General features: G+C 34.4%; 1 protein-coding gene across 5 annotated transcripts in view; it reads right to left on the reverse strand.

Annotated features, from left to right (window-relative positions):
• The window catches only part of LOC105335844 (protein turtle homolog B), a 51,392-nt gene that overhangs the window by 3,579 nt on the left and 23,668 nt on the right, over positions 1 to 24,145 (reverse strand). For 2 of the 5 annotated variants that reach the window (XM_066076714.1, XM_011439959.4), the window contains 14 exons: positions 19,278 to 19,607; positions 9,977 to 10,252; positions 8,409 to 8,690; positions 7,914 to 8,201; positions 6,933 to 7,048; positions 6,295 to 6,454; positions 5,845 to 5,956; positions 5,195 to 5,373; positions 4,445 to 4,477; positions 3,589 to 3,669; positions 3,071 to 3,364; positions 2,678 to 2,752; positions 1,021 to 1,152; positions 639 to 696 (listed from right to left, as the gene is read on the reverse strand). In XM_066076714.1, the coding sequence (XP_065932786.1) occupies positions 639 to 696; positions 1,021 to 1,152; positions 2,678 to 2,752; positions 3,071 to 3,364; positions 3,589 to 3,669; positions 4,445 to 4,477; positions 5,195 to 5,373; positions 5,845 to 5,956; positions 6,295 to 6,454; positions 6,933 to 7,048; positions 7,914 to 8,201; positions 8,409 to 8,690; positions 9,977 to 10,252; positions 19,278 to 19,607 (2,416 nt within the window). Of the gene's footprint in view, positions 1 to 638; positions 697 to 1,020; positions 1,153 to 2,677; positions 2,753 to 3,070; positions 3,365 to 3,588; positions 3,670 to 4,444; positions 4,478 to 5,194; positions 5,374 to 5,844; positions 5,957 to 6,294; positions 6,455 to 6,932; positions 7,049 to 7,913; positions 8,202 to 8,408; positions 8,691 to 9,976; positions 10,253 to 12,227; positions 12,567 to 19,277; positions 19,608 to 24,145 lie in introns of those variants that run through there. The other 3 variants (XM_011439962.4, XM_011439960.4, XM_011439961.4) reach the window with 3 other exon arrangements.

Consider the following 24,145-nt stretch of genomic DNA (forward strand, 5'->3'; position numbering starts at 1 on the left):
AAAAGAAACAGTCAAACAGCTACAAAATCAATACAATTTGTCACAATTAATTTGAGGGCAGAAATAAATAAATCTAAAAACATGCAGGTCCATGTAAAAAACAAAATCCCGGGGTTAAAGAAGAGCTACTGAACCTTTCTTGTCCCTCCTGTGTTCGCATTAACAAAGGAAACCTGAATTATTGCAGGTGCTTGTTTGGGTAACACTCTAACACTTGTCTTCATTTACCAGTGGGTTTTTTTGGATGTGGGTTGGGATTGAATTACTATAATATATACCTTTTCGACTCTGCCTGTCACAAACATTTTTCCTTTCTAATTTGGCAGTCACAACTTTTCATTATTAGTATTCTGTTTTTCTTCTTACTCCCAATAACAAGAAATATATTGGATAATTCTTCTAGAGATTCACATTATCAGGGCTAGACCAACCAAAATCAATAGCAATTTATTGTCACTCTTGTAAAACATTTTCATCATGTACAACTAAGCAGTTTCAAATTTTCTTGGAGTAAAATATTTTAATTTTAGAAAACAATTTTATCCTGTACACGACATACTACATGTACTAATATTTCTGCCTTATAAGGCAATTATACTTCAATAAGTAATCATCAAATAAGATATCAATATGCATACCCTCTGCTATATGGCCGTGTATTCAGCTCATCAGCAGGTCCAATATACTTCACGTTACCTAAAATTAGGTGCCACAAAATGTTTTGTAAAAATAATTGAAACTAAAAGATACAAGAAACTCTAAAATTCAATAAGGTAACGCAACTTTTTAAAAAAAATACAATGTTTGGTTTACATATTTCTTTAAATCAGAACTGAAATGGATTTCATGTATTGAGGCAGTCAATTAGTACAGTGTATTTGAATTCAGACTTCAAACTATAACAAGAAATGTTTGCAACCATTTTATTAAACAAAAAATATAACTACATGTACTTTCCATTTCTAACAACATTTAACATTTCTGAGTTCAAAGTAATGTCTTTACATGTACATTACGTACCAAACTTATCTGGTTTCTGCTTTCTCCTGTTGTATATGATTCCTGCCACAACCAGGAGAACAGTAAGAAGCAGAAATAGCAATGCTCCCACAATTCCTCCAATCTCGGCCTGCGACAGGAAAAATCCAGATTCTGCAAAATACAAAAAAATTTCCTTGTTTTTAACTTTCTATTTGTAAATATGTGATTCAGTGAAGGAAATCTATTCTAATATGGTTTATAATTCTACAGCATGCTTCATTTTATAATAAGAGACATAACTCAAGGAAGTGTTTACAGGTAATTAAGATAATAACAATGCATTTATTACAGAGGAGTTGTCACGGTCCGTTTGAGTGACTGAACTCTTTGACACTTGACTGATCACAGTTAAGAACTTTTTCTCTAGCCACTACTTCAAAAGCTGTCAACCGTTATAAATCAAGAAATGACTTCAAGTCATTTAAACTTATAAAGCTGTGAAAAATGACCAAACAATGATGATGATCAAATCTAAAATGTCAACAATTCATACATTCTTATACATGTATATGTACTATTAAATCTACTACAATACTTGATGACGAAAAATATCACATAATTTACATCAACATTCAACACTGAAGTGATTGAAAATTGTAAATAAATTTGTAATAACAGAATACATATTTAGTGTACTACATGTAATTACAAATAATAAATACACTTGAACACATTCAAACAAAATCTGGAAAAAAAAATTAACACATATCATTAATTTTATCTGTTGCATGTTAATCTTCTGCTATGGTGTGCAGCTACAAGTTATCTTTCTATCAACTTTGCTTTAACCCTTAATTAAGCAGACAACCTTTTCAAAATACTCTAGGACTGGTTATTACATAATTTTTTTATGTTGATTAAATTATTTTTTAATAAAATATATCAATATTTAGAATATATAAGAAAATGTGAAAGCATTAATTTTGTTACATCAATTTTTTTTAAAGTTAAAATTGAATTGATGAATGAAAAAAAAATAGAGAGTAAAGTTTATTATAACCAACATGTAAATATTTGTATCTTAATTTGTACCAAGTTAAAAAAAAATATGCTGAGCACAAGTATGTTTAGCTCTGTAATGCTTGATTACATAATACATGTAATAGATATCATCTACTTACCCAGAAATCTCTACATGTATATACATATATATATATAACAAGTTACACAGATATATATACCCTGTTAAATCTACAATCCCTTTTCCACATAATGACTGTGAAATTTGCACAACCTTTCCTTAGTGCTAGAGAGTATAATCTCTTAAACACAATGGTAAGGTTTACAACAAAGCTTTCAATTCGGCAGATTATAAGGAGGTTTAAGAACTGATCAAGCGCTTATCTTGTGCTATCCCCTTTAGTCATTTTGCCCTTTAAAAACATGATTGCCAAGTTACTATAAATAGACTTTCTATCTTTTACATAATGACACATTTTAAAAAAAATTATAATTATTATAAAAGAAATTTGACTTTACAAAAATACAAAATTAATCTAGACATTTACGGGTGCAGAAAAAGTTGCAGAAATGAAAGTTTTTTGCCCATGAAATACTTGTTGGAAAATGAACAAATGAAGCGAAAATGTGAGGTTTGTTATCAAAGGCAGGCCAATGAGAAGTAGCGATGCTATACCGTCATTTGATTGGGGAGATATTGTGGTCAATCTCTCAGTGGTTAGGCTTACATATTGTCCACTCGGTCCAAAAACTAAAACAGCAAAGGGTGGTCACATGATACCAACAAAAAAAAATATATCACAAATTCTCCAACAGTTAGAGGCGACACTCAGATTAATTCAATGACACTGGTAGCAATATCAAATGTACACACGTACATCAAACATCATGCTATATTTTGCAGAAGCTACATGTACATAGAACTAATGCTATTTGAACTATGAAAGTCTCTAAAACTTTGATTTTCAAACTAAGGTTAGAATAAAGAACACTTGTAGTCATGAGCCAAATATGGACAAAGTGAAGCCCCTACTGAATGGTACATGTAAGTATTGACATATGGACCTACTTTCTGCAGGGGGCGTTCTGATCATCACAACCTTGCTGGCAACACTGAAGGCTGTAATGGAGTAAGAAAACACCCGAAAGTAGTACTCCATGTTTGGGCGGGCATCTTGCCAGATGTAGAACGTATAAGGCACATTAATTCTCTCATCAAACGACTGCCACTTCTGTCCGTCAGTCGACCACTCTATGTTGTAATAATACACAGACATGTTGGTGAGGGGAGGCAGCCAGTAGACGCGGATGACCGACCCTTCGATTCGGGCAGACACATTTCTGGGGGGTGGAGGTCTAGCACCTACATACAGAAACATGCAGATTCAAATAAAAAGTCAACACAGATAAAAACTGTATCATTTATCTACATGAGCCTACTTTTTACTGACATCTTGATAACTTTTAGGCTTTAAAATGATAAACTTAATAATGAATTAACTGTGGCCTTGTGGAAATATGCCCTCCAAGAAAAGGTAACCAGTATGTTTTCAGTGCATATTTCCGTATGCTGTTTAATATTCTCACCAATATTTTTGGTTATGATAGGAAAATATGTCGATCCGGATGAGTCTGTGGGTAGAGCGGTGGGCAGCTTTGTTTCATCACCTGTAAAACAGAATGGATTACTGATTTACTGCTGGACACCCATTTATCTTGATAACAAAGTAACCATACAAATGTACAACAGCCAGCTCACTATTGGAACAATCTAGATAGCGAAGTCATGCTAGCATGATGGTTGATGACTGAATTTAAGAAATAACAGTTATCTATGATGTATGACAAAATTGCAACCATTCAATCTGTCTATTTCTGTTCAACTACTGAATATGCTTTGTTGTCTTCTCACCAGTTACTTTATATGCAATACATGTACAGTACTGCAATTACCAGATTTGCATGATACTGAAGGAAATATTTTTTTATGAATGTGAGTTCCACAAGGTACTAATATCTTAAAGTTTTAAAGACTTAGCCTATTATGTAAAGAAAGTAAAAAAGACTTTAACAAGACATGCATCTGATTAAAACAGAATTGCAAACACATGTATCCGTATACACAACATATATTTATACTAAACTTTAAGACAACACCTAGCAGATGAAACAACATTTAATGTGACACTGACATTGACATGAAGTCTTAGGCTTAACCAGTTTGTTAGTTTGTTCCTTTTTTTTCAATCAAAGATGAGAGAGAGACAGACAGACAGACAGAGAGAGAGAGAGACAGGCAGAGAGAGAGGGAGAGAAAGGACAAGGACATGTTCAACACAATTCTGTACAGACGCAAAAATACATGGCGTTGGTCAAGAACTTTCAACAAAACTACAAAAGTGAGGGTTAAAAAAGGTGCACGTGATTCCGCAGAAAAATGTACCAGGTGATCTTGCTGTGGTTTTGGTTGCATTTCCTGTTAGCATGTAAAGTCAGCAAAAACACAGGCTCAGCCTTATTAAGGAAGTCATCAAATGTCAAACGGTTACATGGTGCCAGATAAATATATGATAAGCTTGGATAGAATATAACAGTGATTTATAATGTTTGCAGATATATATAGACAGCGTGACAGCCCAATTGTACAAAAACAATCGTATGATATATTTACTACATGTACATTGCATTGCAAATTCATTATATAAATTTTGAAATTTTAATATACATGTTCTTATACAAAAAATCTTTGGATAGGATAACTGTATCAACAATGAAAAGGCCAAAAAAATTCAGATATTCCGGAAGAAAAACTCTTCTTATCAAATCATCTTGTTCCAAACGTTTAACATGTTTAACATTAAGGTGAGACATTAGAACCATTTTAACAAGACCTTGGACTTTCAGGAGGATTTAACTATCTATTTCCTGCATCAAAACAAGTTTAAAATGATACTGGTTTCAAGTGAAGTATACATAGATTGCGCAGTCTTAGCACAAAAGCCAGAAAACCTTGTTGATTTCAAAGAACCAAGGCTGAGTGGCAAGCAATGAAATAGACAGGCCGACGTCATATTGCTGTTAGACACATTTACCCAAAGTCCAAGCTCTTATACAAATGGTTCAAAAAAGTCTGAGAAGCTCTCTTAGATGAAGCAGATGATCAATGAAAAACGTGGCAGTGAACTCCACTGACCTTTGGTCTGGGCTCTAACGATCTCGCTGAAGTTTCCGCTTCCGATTTCGTTCCTGGACAGAACCTTGAACTCGTACATTGTGTCTGGGGTCAGGTTGTACAAGGTAAAGACGGTGGCAGACTTGGGGAGTACCTGCAAGGTGGACCACTGGGATACCTGTCCGTTCGCTCTGCGGTACCTACAATCATCACCACCACACATGACAGTCATGCTGTGTATGTATCGTTTATTTCTTTAATTAATCCATATGAATTATATTTACCTTGTATAAGCACAACATTGCTACATTTTCCAGTTGTTTTATTTTATGGCAAAGATTTAATAATTGTTAGAAGTAGCTGTTTAGTTTAATTGGCTTGTCAAAGTTCACTACATTGCACTGATAGGAAAGATAACTCTAATTTGGATATAGTCCAGCAATGCACTAACAATTTGCACTTCTTTTGTAAAATAATTCGTACAGGAACCAAATTTCACATAAATTGATTTATAAATGGCTGTTTAGTTTAAATCACAATATTATAAATGATGTATTTTATATTTACTTGAACACTGATAGTATATGCTGGTATATGGTTTAATGTATTTTAATCAAAGTATGAGTTAGCAAATCATCTAATATCAACAAAGATGATGTTTAAATTATTACCAAATCACAAAGAACTGGTCGTTGCCACCATTGTAGGCTGGAATCCAACTTATTCTGGCACTGAACCAATCAGTAGTCACAGTGAGATTGTACGGAGCGTGTGGGGTGGTCACTGGAATTGCACCGGAAAAAAACAGTGTACTGTATCAATATAAATTTATTATAAGCTTATTTATAAAAAATTATTAAGATTTTTCATCAAAGGAGCAATGTCGCAATTTTATCTGAAAAATTTTCACAATGATTCACTTGGGCATTTATAATGGTCAACCAAAATTTGAATCCTTTCCTTGTCATGAGGCTTGTAAAGTCATCACGTAACCCATTTTCTATTGTGCTTAGCTGAGTTAAGACATTTTGTCTAGAGTTAAAAACATGCAAAACTTGCAGTTAATCTTACACTTTAAATTAAAAGTTAACACAAAATGAGATAAAAATAACCAGATGTACTTTGTATAATTAGGTCCGTGCCCACGACGATGGTTTTGACCTCATTTTCCGCCTGACACTCGTATCTGCCATGATCCTCCTTCCTCAGTGAGGTAATTGTCAAATTACCACCTTCTAACTTAACACGCCCACCCTCCAGCAAATTCAGATCACCCGTCACCTAGAGTGAGAGAGGTAAATGAGAACAAAATTAAAACATTGTGTTTTTCAAAAAGTTAATCTCAAGAGTGAAACATTGGTCAGATTTTAACACTAATTAATCAACAAATCTGTTATTAATTATTCTCTCTATTTTTATTTTTACACATACAAAAGTTTTAATCATTGAATGTTTCTGAGTGAGCAATCGTTTACTACTGTAGATTCCTAATTAAACGCGAGGAATTAATTTCCGTGTAACATCGCGAGAAGCAACCATCGCTGATTTTAAAGTCTGGCTTTAATTTTTCAGACGGTTTTGAAGTATAGGAAATTAACAAAAAATAATAGTGATCGCAATTTTTTATTCTCGCGATTTGTTACAAAACAGCGTAATGGCAGAGTTAAGTACTCGCGTAAAATAAGGAATTTACAGTAACCCTCAGTGAACTTTTTTTCACTGCAGACAGGATGATGAATGCTAGAGACATGTCTCCTACCTTCCTCCATTGTATGTTAGGAACAGGCTTGCCGGTGGCCCCACAGATCATTGTCACATCTTGTCCCGGAATTCTGAGGTACTGGGGTTCTGGACGGAAGAGAAACCTTGGAGGGTCTGGAATAGGGAGGGAAAATTTAAACTGCAGGGATAGGTGTGTAAAAGATCAGAAATTAACGGAAAAATTGCAGGGAGGGTCTGCAGTTGACAAACAACTGCAAGATTTTGGGCAATGCAAACATTTCAGCAGTTTTCCAAAAAACACGTAGCTGAGCTAATAGAATTTATGCCTGTGTAAAAGACTACAATGAGGAAATGTTATCTATAAATACAAGCAAAGCCAATAACTCTATGCAGTGTTATTGACCATGAAAATAGCTCTGATTGATAAATCCACGGATTTATTATATACCGTCATTAAAAGCACCTGTGACATTTACAGTTTATAAATGTCCTGCTGAGATAGTATTAAATCATTATCTTTTCCTATGTAAATGGTGATATTGCTTTTATAACAATGCCAAGACATGTCGGGCTTTTGTATTTAGCAGATGCAGTTCATCGATCAATGGTTCAAGGCAGAAGTTGTGAGCATCTTGTATGCAGGTCATTATGTAGCGAGTGATTATAGGTCATGACACAGTGACACATTTTAATCAATAGAAATCTTAAGCCTATGCTGCCTGAACAATACAAATTATAGATCACGCACAAACTAAACTGAACAAAAGTGATCCCACGTCAGCCTGAATAAATGCATTTCTATTGCACACAAATCTATTCTCAGACAAAATATAAATATTTTTTGAAACAATGAACAGAAAGGGGGGGGGGAGAGATTTTGCTGAATAAGAAATTTAGTACTGATTCTAGGCCATAGACTTTTTTTTAAAAATTCCTATACAATTAACCATTACTGATACACGCATCTGACTGATTCAAAAGCTGTATCTGCAGACAATGTAAATGCCATTAGCTTTACCTTGCACAATGACTTGCACAAGAGGAGAAGATTGACTGTTTCCAATGGAGCTGACCGGCATACAGCTATAGGCCCCGGCATCAGAGTGCTGAACACTTTTGACCAATAGAGACCCGTTTGGCAGGAGAGTGATGTGGTCACTACTGAAGGACACTAAGTATGTGTTCTTCTTCCAGCTGTACTCTCGGACTGGGGGATTAGCATCTACAGGGCAGTCCAAATGTTCTTGGTAGCCCAGTGCCCAAGTGACTCTTGCAGGCATCAGGTCTACCAAAACTTTGGGAGCATCTGTAATTAAAACAGGAATTAATAAGCATGGTAGACAATGTCATCTTGAAGGTGTTTAACCTCTGTTATTTTGAAAATCAAATAAGTTATTGAACCAATTCACATTTAATTGATTTTTTTTAAAATTCCTAATGTTTAACTTTATATTAGAAGAAGTTGGCAAATTTGTAAATTGTAATAGGTTGTATGATTTCTCCACTTCCTTACAGGTAACATTGAGGAATGCAGCTGCCTCTGGGTCCTCCCCCACCCCGTTACTAGGGCGACAGGTGTACCAGCCCATGTCATTCTTGTACACTGGTGATATCACCAGTTTACCATCAGGGTACACCGATAATCGACTGTCATTGTACGTCAACACATTGCGGTTGTTGAAGTACCACCGGTAAGTGATGTTGTTTGGAAATGCAGCTGCACCGCAGTCAAACTGAATTTTCTGTCCTTCAAGAGTTGTACGATTCGATGGAGCGCGTAGAATATAGGCAGCACCTATAAAAATGTACAGTTCATTTTAATTTTTCTCTATGTTTCTCCTTTGGTCTATTTTATAAACAAACACAAGACAAATGTATACATCAAACAACAAAAAAACACGTGTTTTTAGAATAATGACCTCTGATAAGGGAGATCACTCGATCTTACTACAATAAAATGTTTTGTCAGTGATGCTTATATTCTTTTCATATATATTATAATTTCCATTGCTTTTAGAAAATGTACATTAGAGCAAAATTTAGCACACATGCAGAGAGAGATTTTGAACCATAATATACACATAATTCATGTTCATCTACTAGCCTTAATTGAAAGGAGTTAAACTCAAAACTAAAGGAACATATTGTCAATTGCTACAATAACACAGGAATATCTAAAGTCTATGTACCATTTCGGATCAATCACCTATGTATAGATACAATAATCACCACTGAGAAAGATCATAGAGGTTGCCATTCTATGAACAGCAACTCAATAAACACAATAATTCATCATTGAATAATGATAAACTCAGTGTGGGCTGACTTCTAGGATTTTTATCATTCCATCTCAGAAACACCCCTCCTCTTTACAGACACTTATCATTCATCAACTGTGAGAGCAAATGGGATCAATATGTTGAAATAGGATACTCTCTGAACCATTGAAGGTTCATTTATATAGGGTTGGACAGTGAAAGTCCCCATATATCACCCTCCAGAGAACAGCTAGCCAACTGTACAGAGGAATAGAATAGCTACTGCATAGATTTTTAAAGTAAAGCCATCAACAACCCCCCCCCCCTTCCAAAAAATTTTGTTTAAAGTTACAAAAATTTTAAGGTTATGCATATGTATACACTTAATAATGTTCCTTAGAACTCCATATATCAATATTGATTTAGTATATCAAACTTGCAGAATGTCTACCTTGATCTAAATATCTTGACACAAGGAAGCTATTTAGCAAAATGGAAAACTTGAAACACAACAGGACTGACTGACTGACAGATATATGAGAGGAATACTATAGTACCCTTTGATTTCACTATTTATGAGCAGAAAATAAATCTCTTTTATGAATATGTAGTAATGTCTAAAATTAGATGAAAAATTCCCCCTTTGGTTCACTATTAGAAAATTTAAAAAGTCTCATACACAGTACTGGTACAAAGCATTCTTATGGGAAGGGGAGTCTAAATTTTTAAAATAATGGGTGTAACCCTTTCTAAAAGGGAGATAATTGTGAAACAGTAAAATAGTCTCATATACAATTGTCTGAAAAATAAAAAAAAATCCAACCTTCCACTATGAGAATGATTTGTTGAGACACTGCCCCCATGGAATTTGTGAAGGTACAGGTATAGGTCCCGCTATCGGAACGCTGGAGGTCCCGAATCTCCACCGTCGCCTTGTCCAGTGCGATTGTAACTCGCTTGGAGTTTACCAGAGGGACACCATTTTTGGACCACACCACATCTGGTTCAGGGGTGCCCTTGGCATGACAGAAGAGGTTGACCGTAGCCCCCAGAAGCTGATGAAGCTGGGTCGGCGAGCTCGAAGTTATGTAGGGTTTTGCTGTAAATTTAAACACAAACTATACTGTTAACATTCTGTATTAAAGTTAGCTATTTCCTTTAGGTGTTTTAGGCAAAATTCTTTTTAAAATATGTGTTAACATAAATTTTCTGAATCAAATTTTCAATTAATTTCATGAATACATTTCAGCTAAATATCAAACTTTGATAAAATAATACCTTTGTATAATCATACTACAAAAATATGCAGGAAATGTCTTGTGAATTTCAGTTTAAAATACATTTCTTTGAATATATCGAAACATTGACATCCTACTTGCATTGAATTTAGAAATTGGCTATTTAAATAAAAGAAGATATCTCAACAAAACAGAAAATCTGCTTTTGATAACAAAGGGAGTGGAGCTTTTTAAAATGTTACACAGTGGGCCTATTCACCAACGTACTGGTCAGAGTTTTTTAAAATTCCTTTTTGAACTTAGAGCATTGGGAGTTAAATCTCTCACTTCTTATCTTCAAAGATTTCCTACACACATAGGTATAGATACCCTGATAAGCCCAAACATCAACAAATTTATCAGATTTATTTTTGGGGTCAGATATTTAACGTATATGGCCAGTCCACATATCAAACAGTAGTTTTTAGGATTTCACCATAAATACAAATATTAATTAATTTCTCTGTCCCTTCTGAGCAAGTGTCCAAGCCCAGATCACCGGGGGAAACAATTCAAGTGTCACTTGAACCTGTTATGCCTGTCAACAAATTAATAATGATCACATAATACATGCATATGGGTGTATCTCAGAGGAAAACGCAAGCCTGTTTGACACAATTAATTACCCTACATGCACTCAAGTGCAAGTCTGCATGTGTTGAAATGTATACAAGTGAAACCAGGATCTTGGCATGAGCGGAAAAATTTTCTGCTAATTTTTTTTCTTTTATCAATTTTTAACTTGAACAGCTAGGATCTAATCTATGAAACTTTACAACAGGTTCTCTATGCTATATATTATTTACACCTTGTGCCTATCACCTTTATAAATCAGAAAGTAAATGCATTCTGGGTTTAACTTTTAAAAGAAATTCTATTCATATGCATGGTTGAATTTTGACAAATATTCTAAATTCTTCATGCACATTTAAATGTTGTTAAAAATAAAAAAAAATATAGTTTACAATTGTACAGCAATAAAAATCTGGTCAATTGCAATTATGAGAACAGTTTAACTCTCTCTCTCTCTCTCTCTCTCTCTCTCTCTCTCTCTCTCTCTCTCTCTCTCTCTCTCTCTCTCTCTCTCTCTCTCTCTCTCTCTCTCTCTCACACACACATTTACTTGTTATTAATGTGAAAACTCTACGGCTTAACTAATAGTCATTACAGAACCCTCTAGCAGGTATATTTATCTTTAAAGAAATCAAAAGAAACTTTAGTTTGAATTTATGGCTCAATTAAAACTTGTTCATTTTAGTCTCATAAAAGGAATGGGTATACCCACAGGTTAACTACTGCTGCAAAATTGAATTATATAAAGCAATGAAAATTCACCAACACATTTCTTCAATTCATGCTTGCCTTAGATCTTATGGTCTTGCACATATCTTAGTAGATTATATTCACATTAACAGCAATGTTTGCATGCCAATCGCTAAACCAATATGGTTTTATTTGTTGAAGGAATTATAAGGACTACTATTATCAAAGAACTGCAAATATACACATTTTTTGAAAAGTTATATTAAACAAAATAGCAGCACATTTAATATACAACAACTGGAGACATGTGCAACCAAAGACTCACTAATTATTTTCTTTGCCAGTTTAAAATCTTCTTTTAAAAAGTAATTGATTCAAGGCTGTTAGGTAGCTTAAATTTACACACACAGTGCTTCTTGGGGGGATCTGTGCATTTTAAGACAGACAATCTATAAACTAGATCTTCTTTCCCTCTCCATTCCTTGAAGAAATTGAAACTCTATCAAAATGCTGAGGGGGTTCATATTTCTTTACCTTGTCCACAAACATGTCCTGTGAGAATAAGGAGGCATGCCAGGCCCTGGTACACCAGTAAAGGCAGCACCCTCATACTGAAAATCCCAACTATTAATAGATCCACATGCCTCCCCTTCAACAGTCGGCCACTTCACAGAATATAAGAATCAAATGTATATTCCACGTATCACTCTCAGTCTTTGACATGGTAACCTACATGCAGTTTAAATTCCCCCTTCTTAGGTAGAGGCCATGAAAATCTACATGCCCCCACACAGCACAATGCATTCAATCCATTCATCCCCAAAATTTAAAGGAAGAGTCCACTTTTGAATTTCTGCAGGTTGAGTCAGGTATGGATCATGTACAATGTACCTAATCATCAAAACAAACAATAGCCCTACTTGTGAGAAACATTGAGGGCCTTTTAATAACTCTTGACTCCCATAAGCTATCACCTTCTCATCAATGTTTTTAATTAACTCGGTTAATTGGCCAGTCACAGTGAGGAGTTAATTAAGCTGCACACACCTGCCCAGGTAACTCTGACCATGGAATAGTGACACACTTAATGTGCGTACAGTAGACAACTTGTATCAAGAAAACCAGTGCATTTATTTACTCTGGATCTGAAGTGATAGTTAGGAGAGCAATTGTAGAGTACTTAATCTAAATTTCCACATCAACAAAGATAACTTAAATATTTGAAAAATCTGTGTCAAATCAGCACAAGCTTTCTTAAAATCGATTTTGATAACTTAATAAATGCATAATGAATTAACTTCTTCACAAATTCATAATTTCATATTTTTTAATACCAATTCATGTAAATAAAGAAGACATGTTGCACTAATAGTGCTAGGTAAAATTACTCTCAACTGAGCTTGATTTATCTTTCTTTGATCAAATAAAAATGAGCTAGATCAAGCATTGAAGGGTCAACTAAATAGTAAGTATACTCAATATTTGAAATATTACCTCTATATTTGACACAGTATATTTATTAGGCAAATATATCACATTAAAGTATAGTAAAAATCATAAATTCCAAAGAAAATAGGATCCAGGCAAATAATATAACATGTATTTATCTCACAACACATTCCCTTTGGCCTTTTTTGGATAGAACATTAAGTAAACAAGAGGAAAACTGTCAATGTGACAACAAACCAGGTTTTCTTTTGTGTGAACTGTATCCATTTGTCGACCCTGAATAGATTATAAACACTACCTATCCAGAGAAATAGGGTACCATTTATGCAATATAGGTTATCCATACAATAGGGGTACCCTTTTGGCAGCCTCCCGCCCATCCACCCACCATTTTTACCAATTTAATAATAAAAAATTTATAATTTTTCCTTTTGAAAACCCAGTTAAAAATTTATATAATAAGGTATACCTGGTGATATTTTTATTATGCCAATTGGGGCCACTGAAATAAATAATAATAAATAAATTCTTAATAAAAAAAAAATACCCATAATTTTTTGCAGCTACTTCATCTTTAAGTTAATAGGCCATACTATTTCCTTCATTTTGACACCTCAGACTTAGTACCAAAATATTGTGAGAGAGAGAGGGAGAGAGAGAGAGAGAGAGAGAGAGAGAGAGAGAGAGAGAGAGAGAGAGAGCCCTTAATTTGCTCCTATACAATCATAATCACCTTTTACTGTATTTAAATCAATAAAAAAATTTAAAAATGCCCAAAGTTAATTCCATGTTTACTGTCACCTTCAAAATACCAAACATACAAGGGTGAGGGAAAAATCAAAACAAATAAAAGTTTTTACTAACGCTTTTCATATATCAACAGATTGCAGTACTTTTGTTCCAAAATGGAAAACCACGATAGAGTAAGTAAATGTAAGTATAAAGTAAATGATTTATTATAGTGACATGTGTTTTATAAACAAAGATACATGTATATGATATAATACCTTAATGAATAAACACCCGGCCCATCGGACCTATATGTCACTTTATAAACATGAGTATACAAATAATAAGTTTACGCATTGTTATTTTTATACAGGATAGTCTGCACATAAAAGCTGAATATACAAAAAATACAATTAAAAATTGGGGTTTGTTTGTACTAGTATTTGTTTTAATTAAACAACAATTTCTCCTATACCTATGTGGGCACGTGACATTAAACATAAAATTAACTTTGTATGGATAACCTAATATGGTTTAATTACACTAAACAGAATGTCTTCAATCTGACATGGAAAATAGGACAGTTGTACATGTAAAATGAACGAAGAATAGATAAATAAGGAAGTCTTCAAATAATGGCCATGTACTATAGCTACCACATTAATGAAGGCCATTTCTAATTACAAAAAAAAATTTAATCTCTTTAAAACAAAGATTTATTGCTGCTTTCTGGGGAAAATGCCAAGGTCTTCGAAGGATAACGTCTTAGGGGAGAATTCATTAGTATAAGAAATAGAACACAGGGAGAAGACATCGGTAACATATCTGCATCTAATTGCATCTGTTTTGTGCTCCAGCAATTGTGCTGTATTTATAGGGGAAACCAATCACTAAATCTAAATATATGGTGGGTTGCAGCCTAGTCCAACAATTTCAAGGAAATGAGAATCAATATTCTATCACAACATAATTGTATCAAAGACAGAGGAAAAAAATTGAGTAAGGAACCTCTTTTGAATTTGCATTTTCATCCAGTTACAACCCTAGGATACTTGACAATGTCTGCGAGCCAATCTAAATGAAGAGAATCCCTGCTTGATTTGCTGTGCAAATTCACTTGGAAAATCAAGCAAATTAGATAAATGATTTACTTAATAATGGACAAGCGCATTGCAGAAACTTTTTGGACAAAATCTTTTCCAGTCAATCTTGCACTCTGTGATTGCCTAACGTGTGTTCTAGCCATCGGAGTGTAAGGAAATTTAATCTTCTGTCAATGGCGCAATGATGGCAAAAGAATAATGAGAACAACCAATGATGGCAGAGCTGTCACAGTGAGCAAGCAGGAGAATGGAGACTTGAGACTGGCCATTCCGATGAAAGCCGCTAGGATTCGGGGATGGTGTTCGTCAAACCCATCGTGGCTCCTCCTGGTGACAGCGATTGATCAACACTATTATACATGTATCAAGTGATGACATCAAGAAGTTATACAAGTCATTTTCTATGCAAATAGATGTTTTCTGGGTTTTTTTCTCTCTCAATGATCCTTTTAGTTTCATGAGATTCTGTAATCTGTCATGACTGCATATTATTATTCATTGAACATGATACCAGATTCTTAGAAACAACCAGTTATCAATGACTTAATGATAAGGCCATTCTTAAAAAAATGTTTGGAATTGCCGCCTGGAGAATTCTAGACCCAGAATGGAATTTTTTTCAAACTTTTTTTTTTTTGGGGGGGGGGGGGGGGGGGGGAGGATGTATTTAAATGAGGCAGGAGGCAATTCCAAACAAACAATAATTTCATTTTGGCCTAACTGTGTTCACTGATCAATGCATGCAAGTCAGAGGGGTCATTTGCCATGTATCTAAAACAAGCAAACAACAGAATCCGACCAAGATGCAGATGTCCTTGCACGTAACACAGAGTTGTAAACTAAGAAAAATGCAAAAGTTTTTTAGGAATTCAAAATCACATGAATATTATTAACAAAAAAAATTGATAACTGCCATGGCAGATTTAAAAAAAAAACAAGAGGCCAATTGGCCTTAACGGTCACCTGAGTAGCATATATCCAATACACAAACTTGTCATGGAGTCTCATATATGCATCTAATTAATTAGGTTTCATACTGGAGTAGAAAAATTATAAATTTGTAATGACAACCACATTTAATTCAAAAAGAACTGTGAAACCTATAATTTTGGTGAAAAACTAAAAGATCTGGTCTACAAAATAATGAATTCAGTTTTCCTTTTAGGTGTGTGGAAGTAAAGAAGATAATTTTTTAACGTTATATGCATTAACATCTATACATCCATTTTGGCCCTGCCCTAGAGTCAAAACCCATACCCCAGGGGACATGAAAATTAAAATTTCAGTAGAGGACTTCCTGGTAAACATAATTATTAGTCGGTTTTTTTTATACAGATGTGTGAGAATAGAGAAGAAGATTTTTAAACATTATATGCATTAACACTTTATTGCCATATTGCCCCCCCCCCCCCCCCCCTCATGTCCTGAACCCCTGACCCAGGGGCCATGAATTTCACAATTTAGGTAAAGGAGATTGTGGATATCATAACCATGTATTCAGTTTTTTGCCCACATGTGTGGGAGTAGAGAAGAAGATTTTTAAAGATTTTAATCATTTTTACTATATGGCCATATCGGCCCCACCCTAGAGCCTGAACCCCTGACCGAGGGGTCATGAATTTCACAATTAAGGTAGAGGGCTTCATGGACATCATAACCATGCATTTAGTTTTTAACAAATATATATGGGAGTAGAGAAGAAGATTTTCTAAGATTTAATACATTTTTACTATTTGGCCATATCGGCCCCACCCTAGAGCCTGAACCCCTGACCCAGGGGCCATGAATTTCACAATTTAGGTAGAGGGCTTCATGGACATCATAATCATGCATTTAGTTTTTAACAAATATATATGATAGTAGAGAAGAAGATTTTCTAAGATTTAATACATTTTTACTATATGGCCATATTGGCCCCACCCTAGAGCCAGAACCCCTGACCCAGGGGCCATGAATTTCACAATTTAGGTAGAGGGCTTCATGGACATCATAATCATGCATTTAGTTTTTAACAAATATATATGATAGTAGAGAAGAAGATTTTCTAAGATTTAATACATTTTTACTATATGGCCATATTGGCCCCACCCTAGAGCCAGAACCCCTGACCCAGGGGCCATAAATTTCACAATTTTGGTAGAGGGCCTCATGGACATCATAACTATGCATTCAGTTTTTTCCTCACATGTGTGGAAGTAGAGAAGAAGATTTTTGAAAATTTGGCTTTTTTGTGCATATTTGGCCCCGCCCGTGGCACCCCAGGGGTGGTAGAGCCATAAATTTCACAATTTAGATTCTTCTTACCATAGAGATGCTTCACACCAAAAATGGTAACGATTGGCCTGGTAGTTTTCAAGAAGAAGTTAAAAATGTAAAATTGTTAACGCACGACGGCGGACGAAGACCAATTGCAATAGGTCACCTGAGTGACTCAGGTGACCTAAGAATTGAAGAAATGTTAGTCAGATCAAAAGTTTGTGTTACTGTGTGTAAGACAATGAGATGAGTCTCAAGTTCCATTTTCACTTCATCATGGATCTCCATGAGGTTTTTATTTTTTTACTAGTCAGCAAGTACTTGTGCAACAGGCAATGTAAAGTGCAACATTAAAATTTTCTCTGTTGCATACTGTTAATTAAAATTCACCACATATCATTGAAATCCACCAATATCATAATGCTCTGCTATGAGAATTATTTATGAAAACTTTTTGATGCTGTGTTCTGTATAATTGCAACAAAATATCAATAACCAACAAATTCCCTTGTTACTTGTACCACCTTTTGTGCAGAAAAATTTCAAAAGATGGAGATCGAGTCCTATGTTTCATACAATTTCAAACAAATCAAATTCAGCTGCATGCTAGCTTTTTCACCTGATGTCAAACGAATACTGTGTCATTACTTCAAAGAGAAAAATAGTAAAATATATCATCAGGTGGACGTGTCGTTGAAAAATCTAATTTCAACATTTTGTGGCAGAAAGTTAGTCAGTTCTCATTGAAAAACCACAAATTTTATGTGGTCATATTGCAGAACTGATATTGTAACACATGCAATTCAATAGCTCACATAAAACAGCCATCTTTTTTACATGTCAGCATTTTCACATGTAGTAGGATACTAGTAGCATGTATTTATGATATTAAAATTTAACTATACTAGTTAATATTACGAATTTGCTATACGGATATATAACAAAGTAAATCTATTGGTCCCTAGGACTTTGCTATAACCAAGTTTTACTGTATCTACATGAAGTAAATTTCGATTCATCCTGAAAGAAACTTAATTTGATTAAAATTATGTGTGTGATGGGTTTTCATACGTACTCGAATGGGTTTCGGGTCACGTGGTCAGGTAATATAAATAGTAGGACCATGCGGTGGCGTGGCACTCTAAGCTCGCTCGCTAGTAGTAGTAGTTAAAGTGGCTGCAGATGACATGGAAAGTGTTGATTTTTGGCTGACAGATGGTTGTTTAATATGTGTTTTTGTGTATAAATAAAATAACGCTAGCGAGCAGCGTACCTATGTAGTACTTGTTGGTTTTATTCATTTAGCACTTTATTGTTTTATATTCGGACGAACGTAGTGAGGGAGAATATAGGAAGCAATAACTGAAGTAGAATATCTGTTTTAGGGCATTGGCTCCAAAAAAGGAGAAGCTCAATATTTTTCATTATTGTCCATTAACCCAGCTGTTCCACATACTTGGGTTTTTTTTTTAGCAATAAACCTTGTCATTTAATACCCAATCACATATTTCATAATTTCAATGAATCATTTTAAGGTGTTTCTTACAACCGTTTAGACCATGATTTTAAATTCATCCAAGGAAATAGGAGACATCATGAAAATGTATATAATGAAAGATGGACATTTAATACATCATACACTGTTACATTTTTTTATGCTTATAATTCAATGAGAGAGGATTGAGGCTGTCCAAATTCAATTCTTTGCTTAAAGTCACTCTTCAGCATGGGTTTCATTTTCTTTTAGCAATTAAAAAACTGCAATCCCAAAGAATATACAAAACATTTGGATCCCTTTATTTATTACTTTCGGATACTACATGTTTTAGCTTACATATACCTTACATACTCATGCTTAGAGCATGTATTTCCATTTATGCAGTTAATGAATAAGAAAACTTCATTTGTTTGAAATTTTGTTAAAATTTTAACCAGATCGACTAGCTTGCTCTCTGGTAGCTGTGTTTGGAATTTTGAAGGTGACATTAAACATATAGAATTAATTTCAGACCACCTTATACACAAAAGGATTGATTTCAACCTTTACCTTTGACCTTCAAATGGACGTGTGTAAGTTCTTCCTTTCCACCATCAGTGTGTGTAATGCTGCATTCATATAATCCCTCGTCACTACTGCGAATGTCTGACAACTCTAAAGATGATTGGTTAACTAACCGAACACGTCCTAGATATCCATCTTTAATGAATTCAGGGTAATGCTGCATTTGTTGAAAGATGAGAATCGGAAACATGCCACTGTATTTGACCCATCGGATAAGTTTGGCCTCAGACTTGTTGTTTTTTATAAAACACTCCAACACTTCCTGTGAACCAGAATCCACTAGTTTCTGAGTAATCCCTTCGGCATATACCGCTCCTAAAACAGAGAGACAAAAATACCCCAAATGTTCAATTAATTCTTCTCCAGTAAACATGGTCATATATATTTTTCAAATAATAAACGTAAAAATTTTGTATGTTTAAAGTTTATACATGTTTTGACAAGATTTTGGGGCTCTGTAATCTTTAAGCAGAATTTGGAGTGTTTTATGAATGATAACAGGCATGCAATCTCATTTTTGGTCTGATTTACTCGAATACATGTACTGTGAACATACTGTAACAAGTTTATAACACAACAATTTAGTCTAATTGCTGAATTTTTTACCGTTTAAATGCAATAATCAATGTTTTACAGTGAACAAAATGTATGTTCACAAAATAATTTTATTACAAGCTTAATATCAAAGAGCAATTACATTTATAGAGTTAAGAATGCAACTGGTGCATGTTTGTAAGGTAGAGAAGGAGGCAGATGAGCCTGTGTATCCGACCAAAGAACCAGGCGCAAAGCCATTCATTTTTCCTGTTTCACTCCGAAAACAATTTTCTGAATAATTATACATTTCAGGTTTATACCCATAATATACTGTAAATTCCTAATTAAATGTGAGGAAATTATAATATCCGCCTAAAATCCTGAGAAGCATCCCTCGCAGATTTTAAAACCTCGCAACTATTTTTTGAGAGTTGATAACTATAGTAAATATGGATAAATGTTCAGCGTTCGCGATTTTATATTCTCGCCATCTGATTCAAAACAGCGGGATCGCAGAATTAAGTACTCGCGTAATATAAGGAATTTACAGCATAGCATTCATATCTGACTAACCAACAGGAGCAAAGATGATGTATCAAATGTTATATAAATAAGAGATTCAAGGTTAGAGCTCTGTTTGAATACCTGATGAATCATATTTTTGTATCCCATGCTATCTGTCTCCAATTCAATAAACCAATTTGGTACTCAAATTATTTCATTCCTGGAAAGTGATGCTATTTAATGAAAACAAGCCAAAAAGATCTGGGGCCTATTCCTAGAGGATAATTAGATGATGTGCTGTATTGAATACATTCATTGAAAATCAGTATGGAATTCCTGTAATGTCAGCAAATTGCCAATATCCTACTTTCTTTCCTCGGCATCAAAAAGCTCTCTAGTGGAAACGGTTCACACCAAATATAGCGAGGAAATGACACAAAAAATGTCGGTGTCTCCCCCACACTCTTCCTGTCTCCAACTCTCTCAATGGATCCCTAACTAAATACTGATCGACTAACCGTACATGGTTACGAGTAACATGTATATTTTGCGCTTGCTGCATTTGTACTTTTATAATTCTGTAATTTTACGTCAATTCTTTAAACATTTAAATCAGAAATCAATGTTTGTGGCATTTATCATTGGTATTGCAAAAATTCTGCTTAATAGCACTCAAAACATTTTTATCTTGTAATCTATAAAACGAGAAGATTTATGTACTTTTAAGTAACGTGAAGGAAAAAATCCACAGATATAGATTTTGAGAGAAAAAATGAAATCTCATAGAGCTTAAACTAAAATCAGAAGAAGGTATGATATATATATATGTATCAAAAATTAACTTTAAACAACTTATTTTGAATTTGCTCCTCTCTCTCTCTCTCTCTCTCTCTCTCTCTCAAAGAAATTTGCTTCTTACTACAGTAAAAAACAGTTACAGAGAACTCCCTTATAATGAATCCCCACTTACAAGGCAGTTACCAGAAGTTTCATTTCCCATCAGTCTTTAACAGTGAAGTGAATTGTCGGTCGGAACATCTATTCTTGCCATAAGCATGTTTTTCTGTACAATGAATACCCATTGTGCATGCCTTAATTACTCAAAAACAACATCATAAAACCAACAAAGATAAAGGTCACAAATATTTATCATGTGCTGACAGAAAAAAAAAAATAAATGTCACATGGAGCCTAATTTTTTGGTTTAATTTCGGTTAATATTTGGGTGTTGTTGGCAATTCAGGGCAAAAACAAAGCATGCCTTTGGCAGCAAAAATGTCATCTTCACTAATATCTTGTTGCTTATTGAAATTTTTTAATCACTATATCTGTTGCTGTCAATAAAAGTGTCTGTGAACATTTTATGAGGGCCCTGATTGATCCAAATTGTCTGCTTGTCTGTCTCATCTCTATGATAGAAAAAAGAGTCATCTTGATGAACACTGCACCATCTTCCTCAAGTCTTTTAATTTAAACTTGATCAAATTATGTAGAACAGCAACCATCATGGATAGGCGATAGCATCAGAATACAGAAATAAACTTGATTTCATTATAATGGCTTGGAATTTGTGTGGAAAGACAAACCCACCTTATCAGGTGGCCTCTGAATGCTACAAGAAAGAAGCTGTAATACAACTCTCTCCCTCTGCTGGAGTACAGTATTTCACTACCAGCATATCAAATTTTGATTTAATAGACTGCTCCATATAAAGTGAAGACAATTCATAATGTCTGTGAGAGTGAAACATTACCAAAGATAGGGGATGAAAATAGTCTGAAGGCTCTATCAATTGTCTTGTGAATGCAAACTCTGCACAATTAATTAAAAAAGAGTTTATTGTTTATCAAATTAGGGATTGTCTGGGGCAATGTTCAAATATGGTTTACCGGTAGTTTTGTTGCTTGTGATTGGGTTTGTCCTTTAAAAAGAATCAAATAAAGCATCATTTAAGCAGAAGGTTTGGTACATGAATATAATATTCTGGAAATAACTCTAGAAAACTACCAGCAAAAGCCATCTTAATCAATGGTGGAATTTCAAGAGCAGAGGGAAAGTTTCATCCAGTAAAAAACAGTCAACATTTAAAAAAAAAAGTGAAAAAACTAGCAATAGCCAGCAAAAGTTTAGTTATCTTAACCTTAGGGCAAGGACCAAGCAGCCTTTTCAAGGAGACCAATTTTAGCATTTTGAAAAATCAAAATTGGAAAAAAATAGATATTAGGTGTGTCTATTATAACCTTACAATTCCCTTAAACTAACTTACAGCTATTTCCTGCCACCTTGGAAAGTGAAAACAAACCTTTATTGATTATCATGGATATTCCATATCTGCCAAAAACCAAAAAGAAGTTACGGAATATGAAATTAATGTAAATACTTTACAATATATTATAAAGTTAAATTTGGATCCAAATTCCAGAAAATGTCCTTGAAATGGTTACTGTGACTTATAATTTCCCTTGGAAATGGTTAACCACTGATCCTAACGCAATATAGGTATGAAATAGTGTCTCGCAGCAAGTGTTAAATTAATTTACCCCCAACAGTTGATGAGGCTAGTCTTCTAGTTTTAGCCTGTTCAATTTCTTAGCCCAGTTGATTTGTTAGTTCAGGGTTTTCCTTACAATGGTTAATCAACAATTTCCTTATAATGGTTAATCAACAAATGATTATACCAAAGAGTACAATTTTAAGGGAGGCTCCCCATCAGATCTACCTTAAAATTTTAAACATGTTATATTTGCTCATAAATTATTATTTAGAGGCAAAAAAACCAAATATTTCAGCTTTTCAATTTAAAAATTTTCTTATATCTTTATACAGAGCTCTTCATGTCAAGGAGATCAATTAAGTCTAAAATTGGCCATGACCATCCAGCCCCTTTAATGGTGGTACATGTACTGTCGTATGGAGAAGGGATGACTGTACATGCATGCTGTTGGGCAGAGCCTGACTGGTGTCAAATGCAAATTAAATGGGTTTAAAGGTGTTCTAGAAACCTGCAGGCAGCAGACATCTTTGTCTGCAAGCTGGAAGATCACATAAATTGAATCATCTGTACATCAATTTAGGACCAATCTGCAGTTCTTAATTGAAATAAATGTGAAAATTATATCATTATTTTCTTGGGTGTCAATCCTGCCTTCAGGGGCAACATCTCACCAAAAGCACTAAAAAGCTAAGAGTAAGGTCCTTCGTCCGAAGAATTGGGTAGTTTTTAACCCAATTATTTCATGTCTGCTGTTGTAATATTGCAAGATAAGTGAAAAAGTCATAAAATGGACTGTGTATAGAGTAATAACAAGTTAACGCACAGCATCTTTACCATCCATTTATCTCTTCCTACACACTCCAGCACCCATCTCTTTCCAGTACTACAAAAGTAACACCAATTTTGGTGTCTTCCACTGATAAAATTAGAAAGGTACATTCTCATTACTCAAAAAAATTATTGCACACAGCCATGATTATGGATGTTTTTTTTGGGGTTTTTTTTTTGCATACAGAGATGGGGAGGGGGGATCTAAGAGACATTATAGATTTGGATAAATGATTGTATAGTGTTTTCTGATGGTGTCTGATGCTATTCAGAGATAGGTGATTGTTTCCTATACTGCGTCCCCCCTGAGGTTTCTCTGTAGGACAAGTCTGTCTCCAGAACCGAGAACTCTGTGTCTGGAGATCAATGTCGGTAATTATCCATAATCATTTCTCTAAATTCTTAACAATGTATTCAAATTTACTTTTAATCAAAACTGCAAACGTCTGAGTTGAGAAGGGGAAAGCCTGCCATATACCATTACTGATAT

This window comes from Magallana gigas, chromosome 2 (assembly GCF_963853765.1).
Source record: "Magallana gigas chromosome 2, xbMagGiga1.1, whole genome shotgun sequence".
NCBI classification, from domain to species: domain Eukaryota; kingdom Metazoa; phylum Mollusca; class Bivalvia; order Ostreida; family Ostreidae; genus Magallana; species Magallana gigas.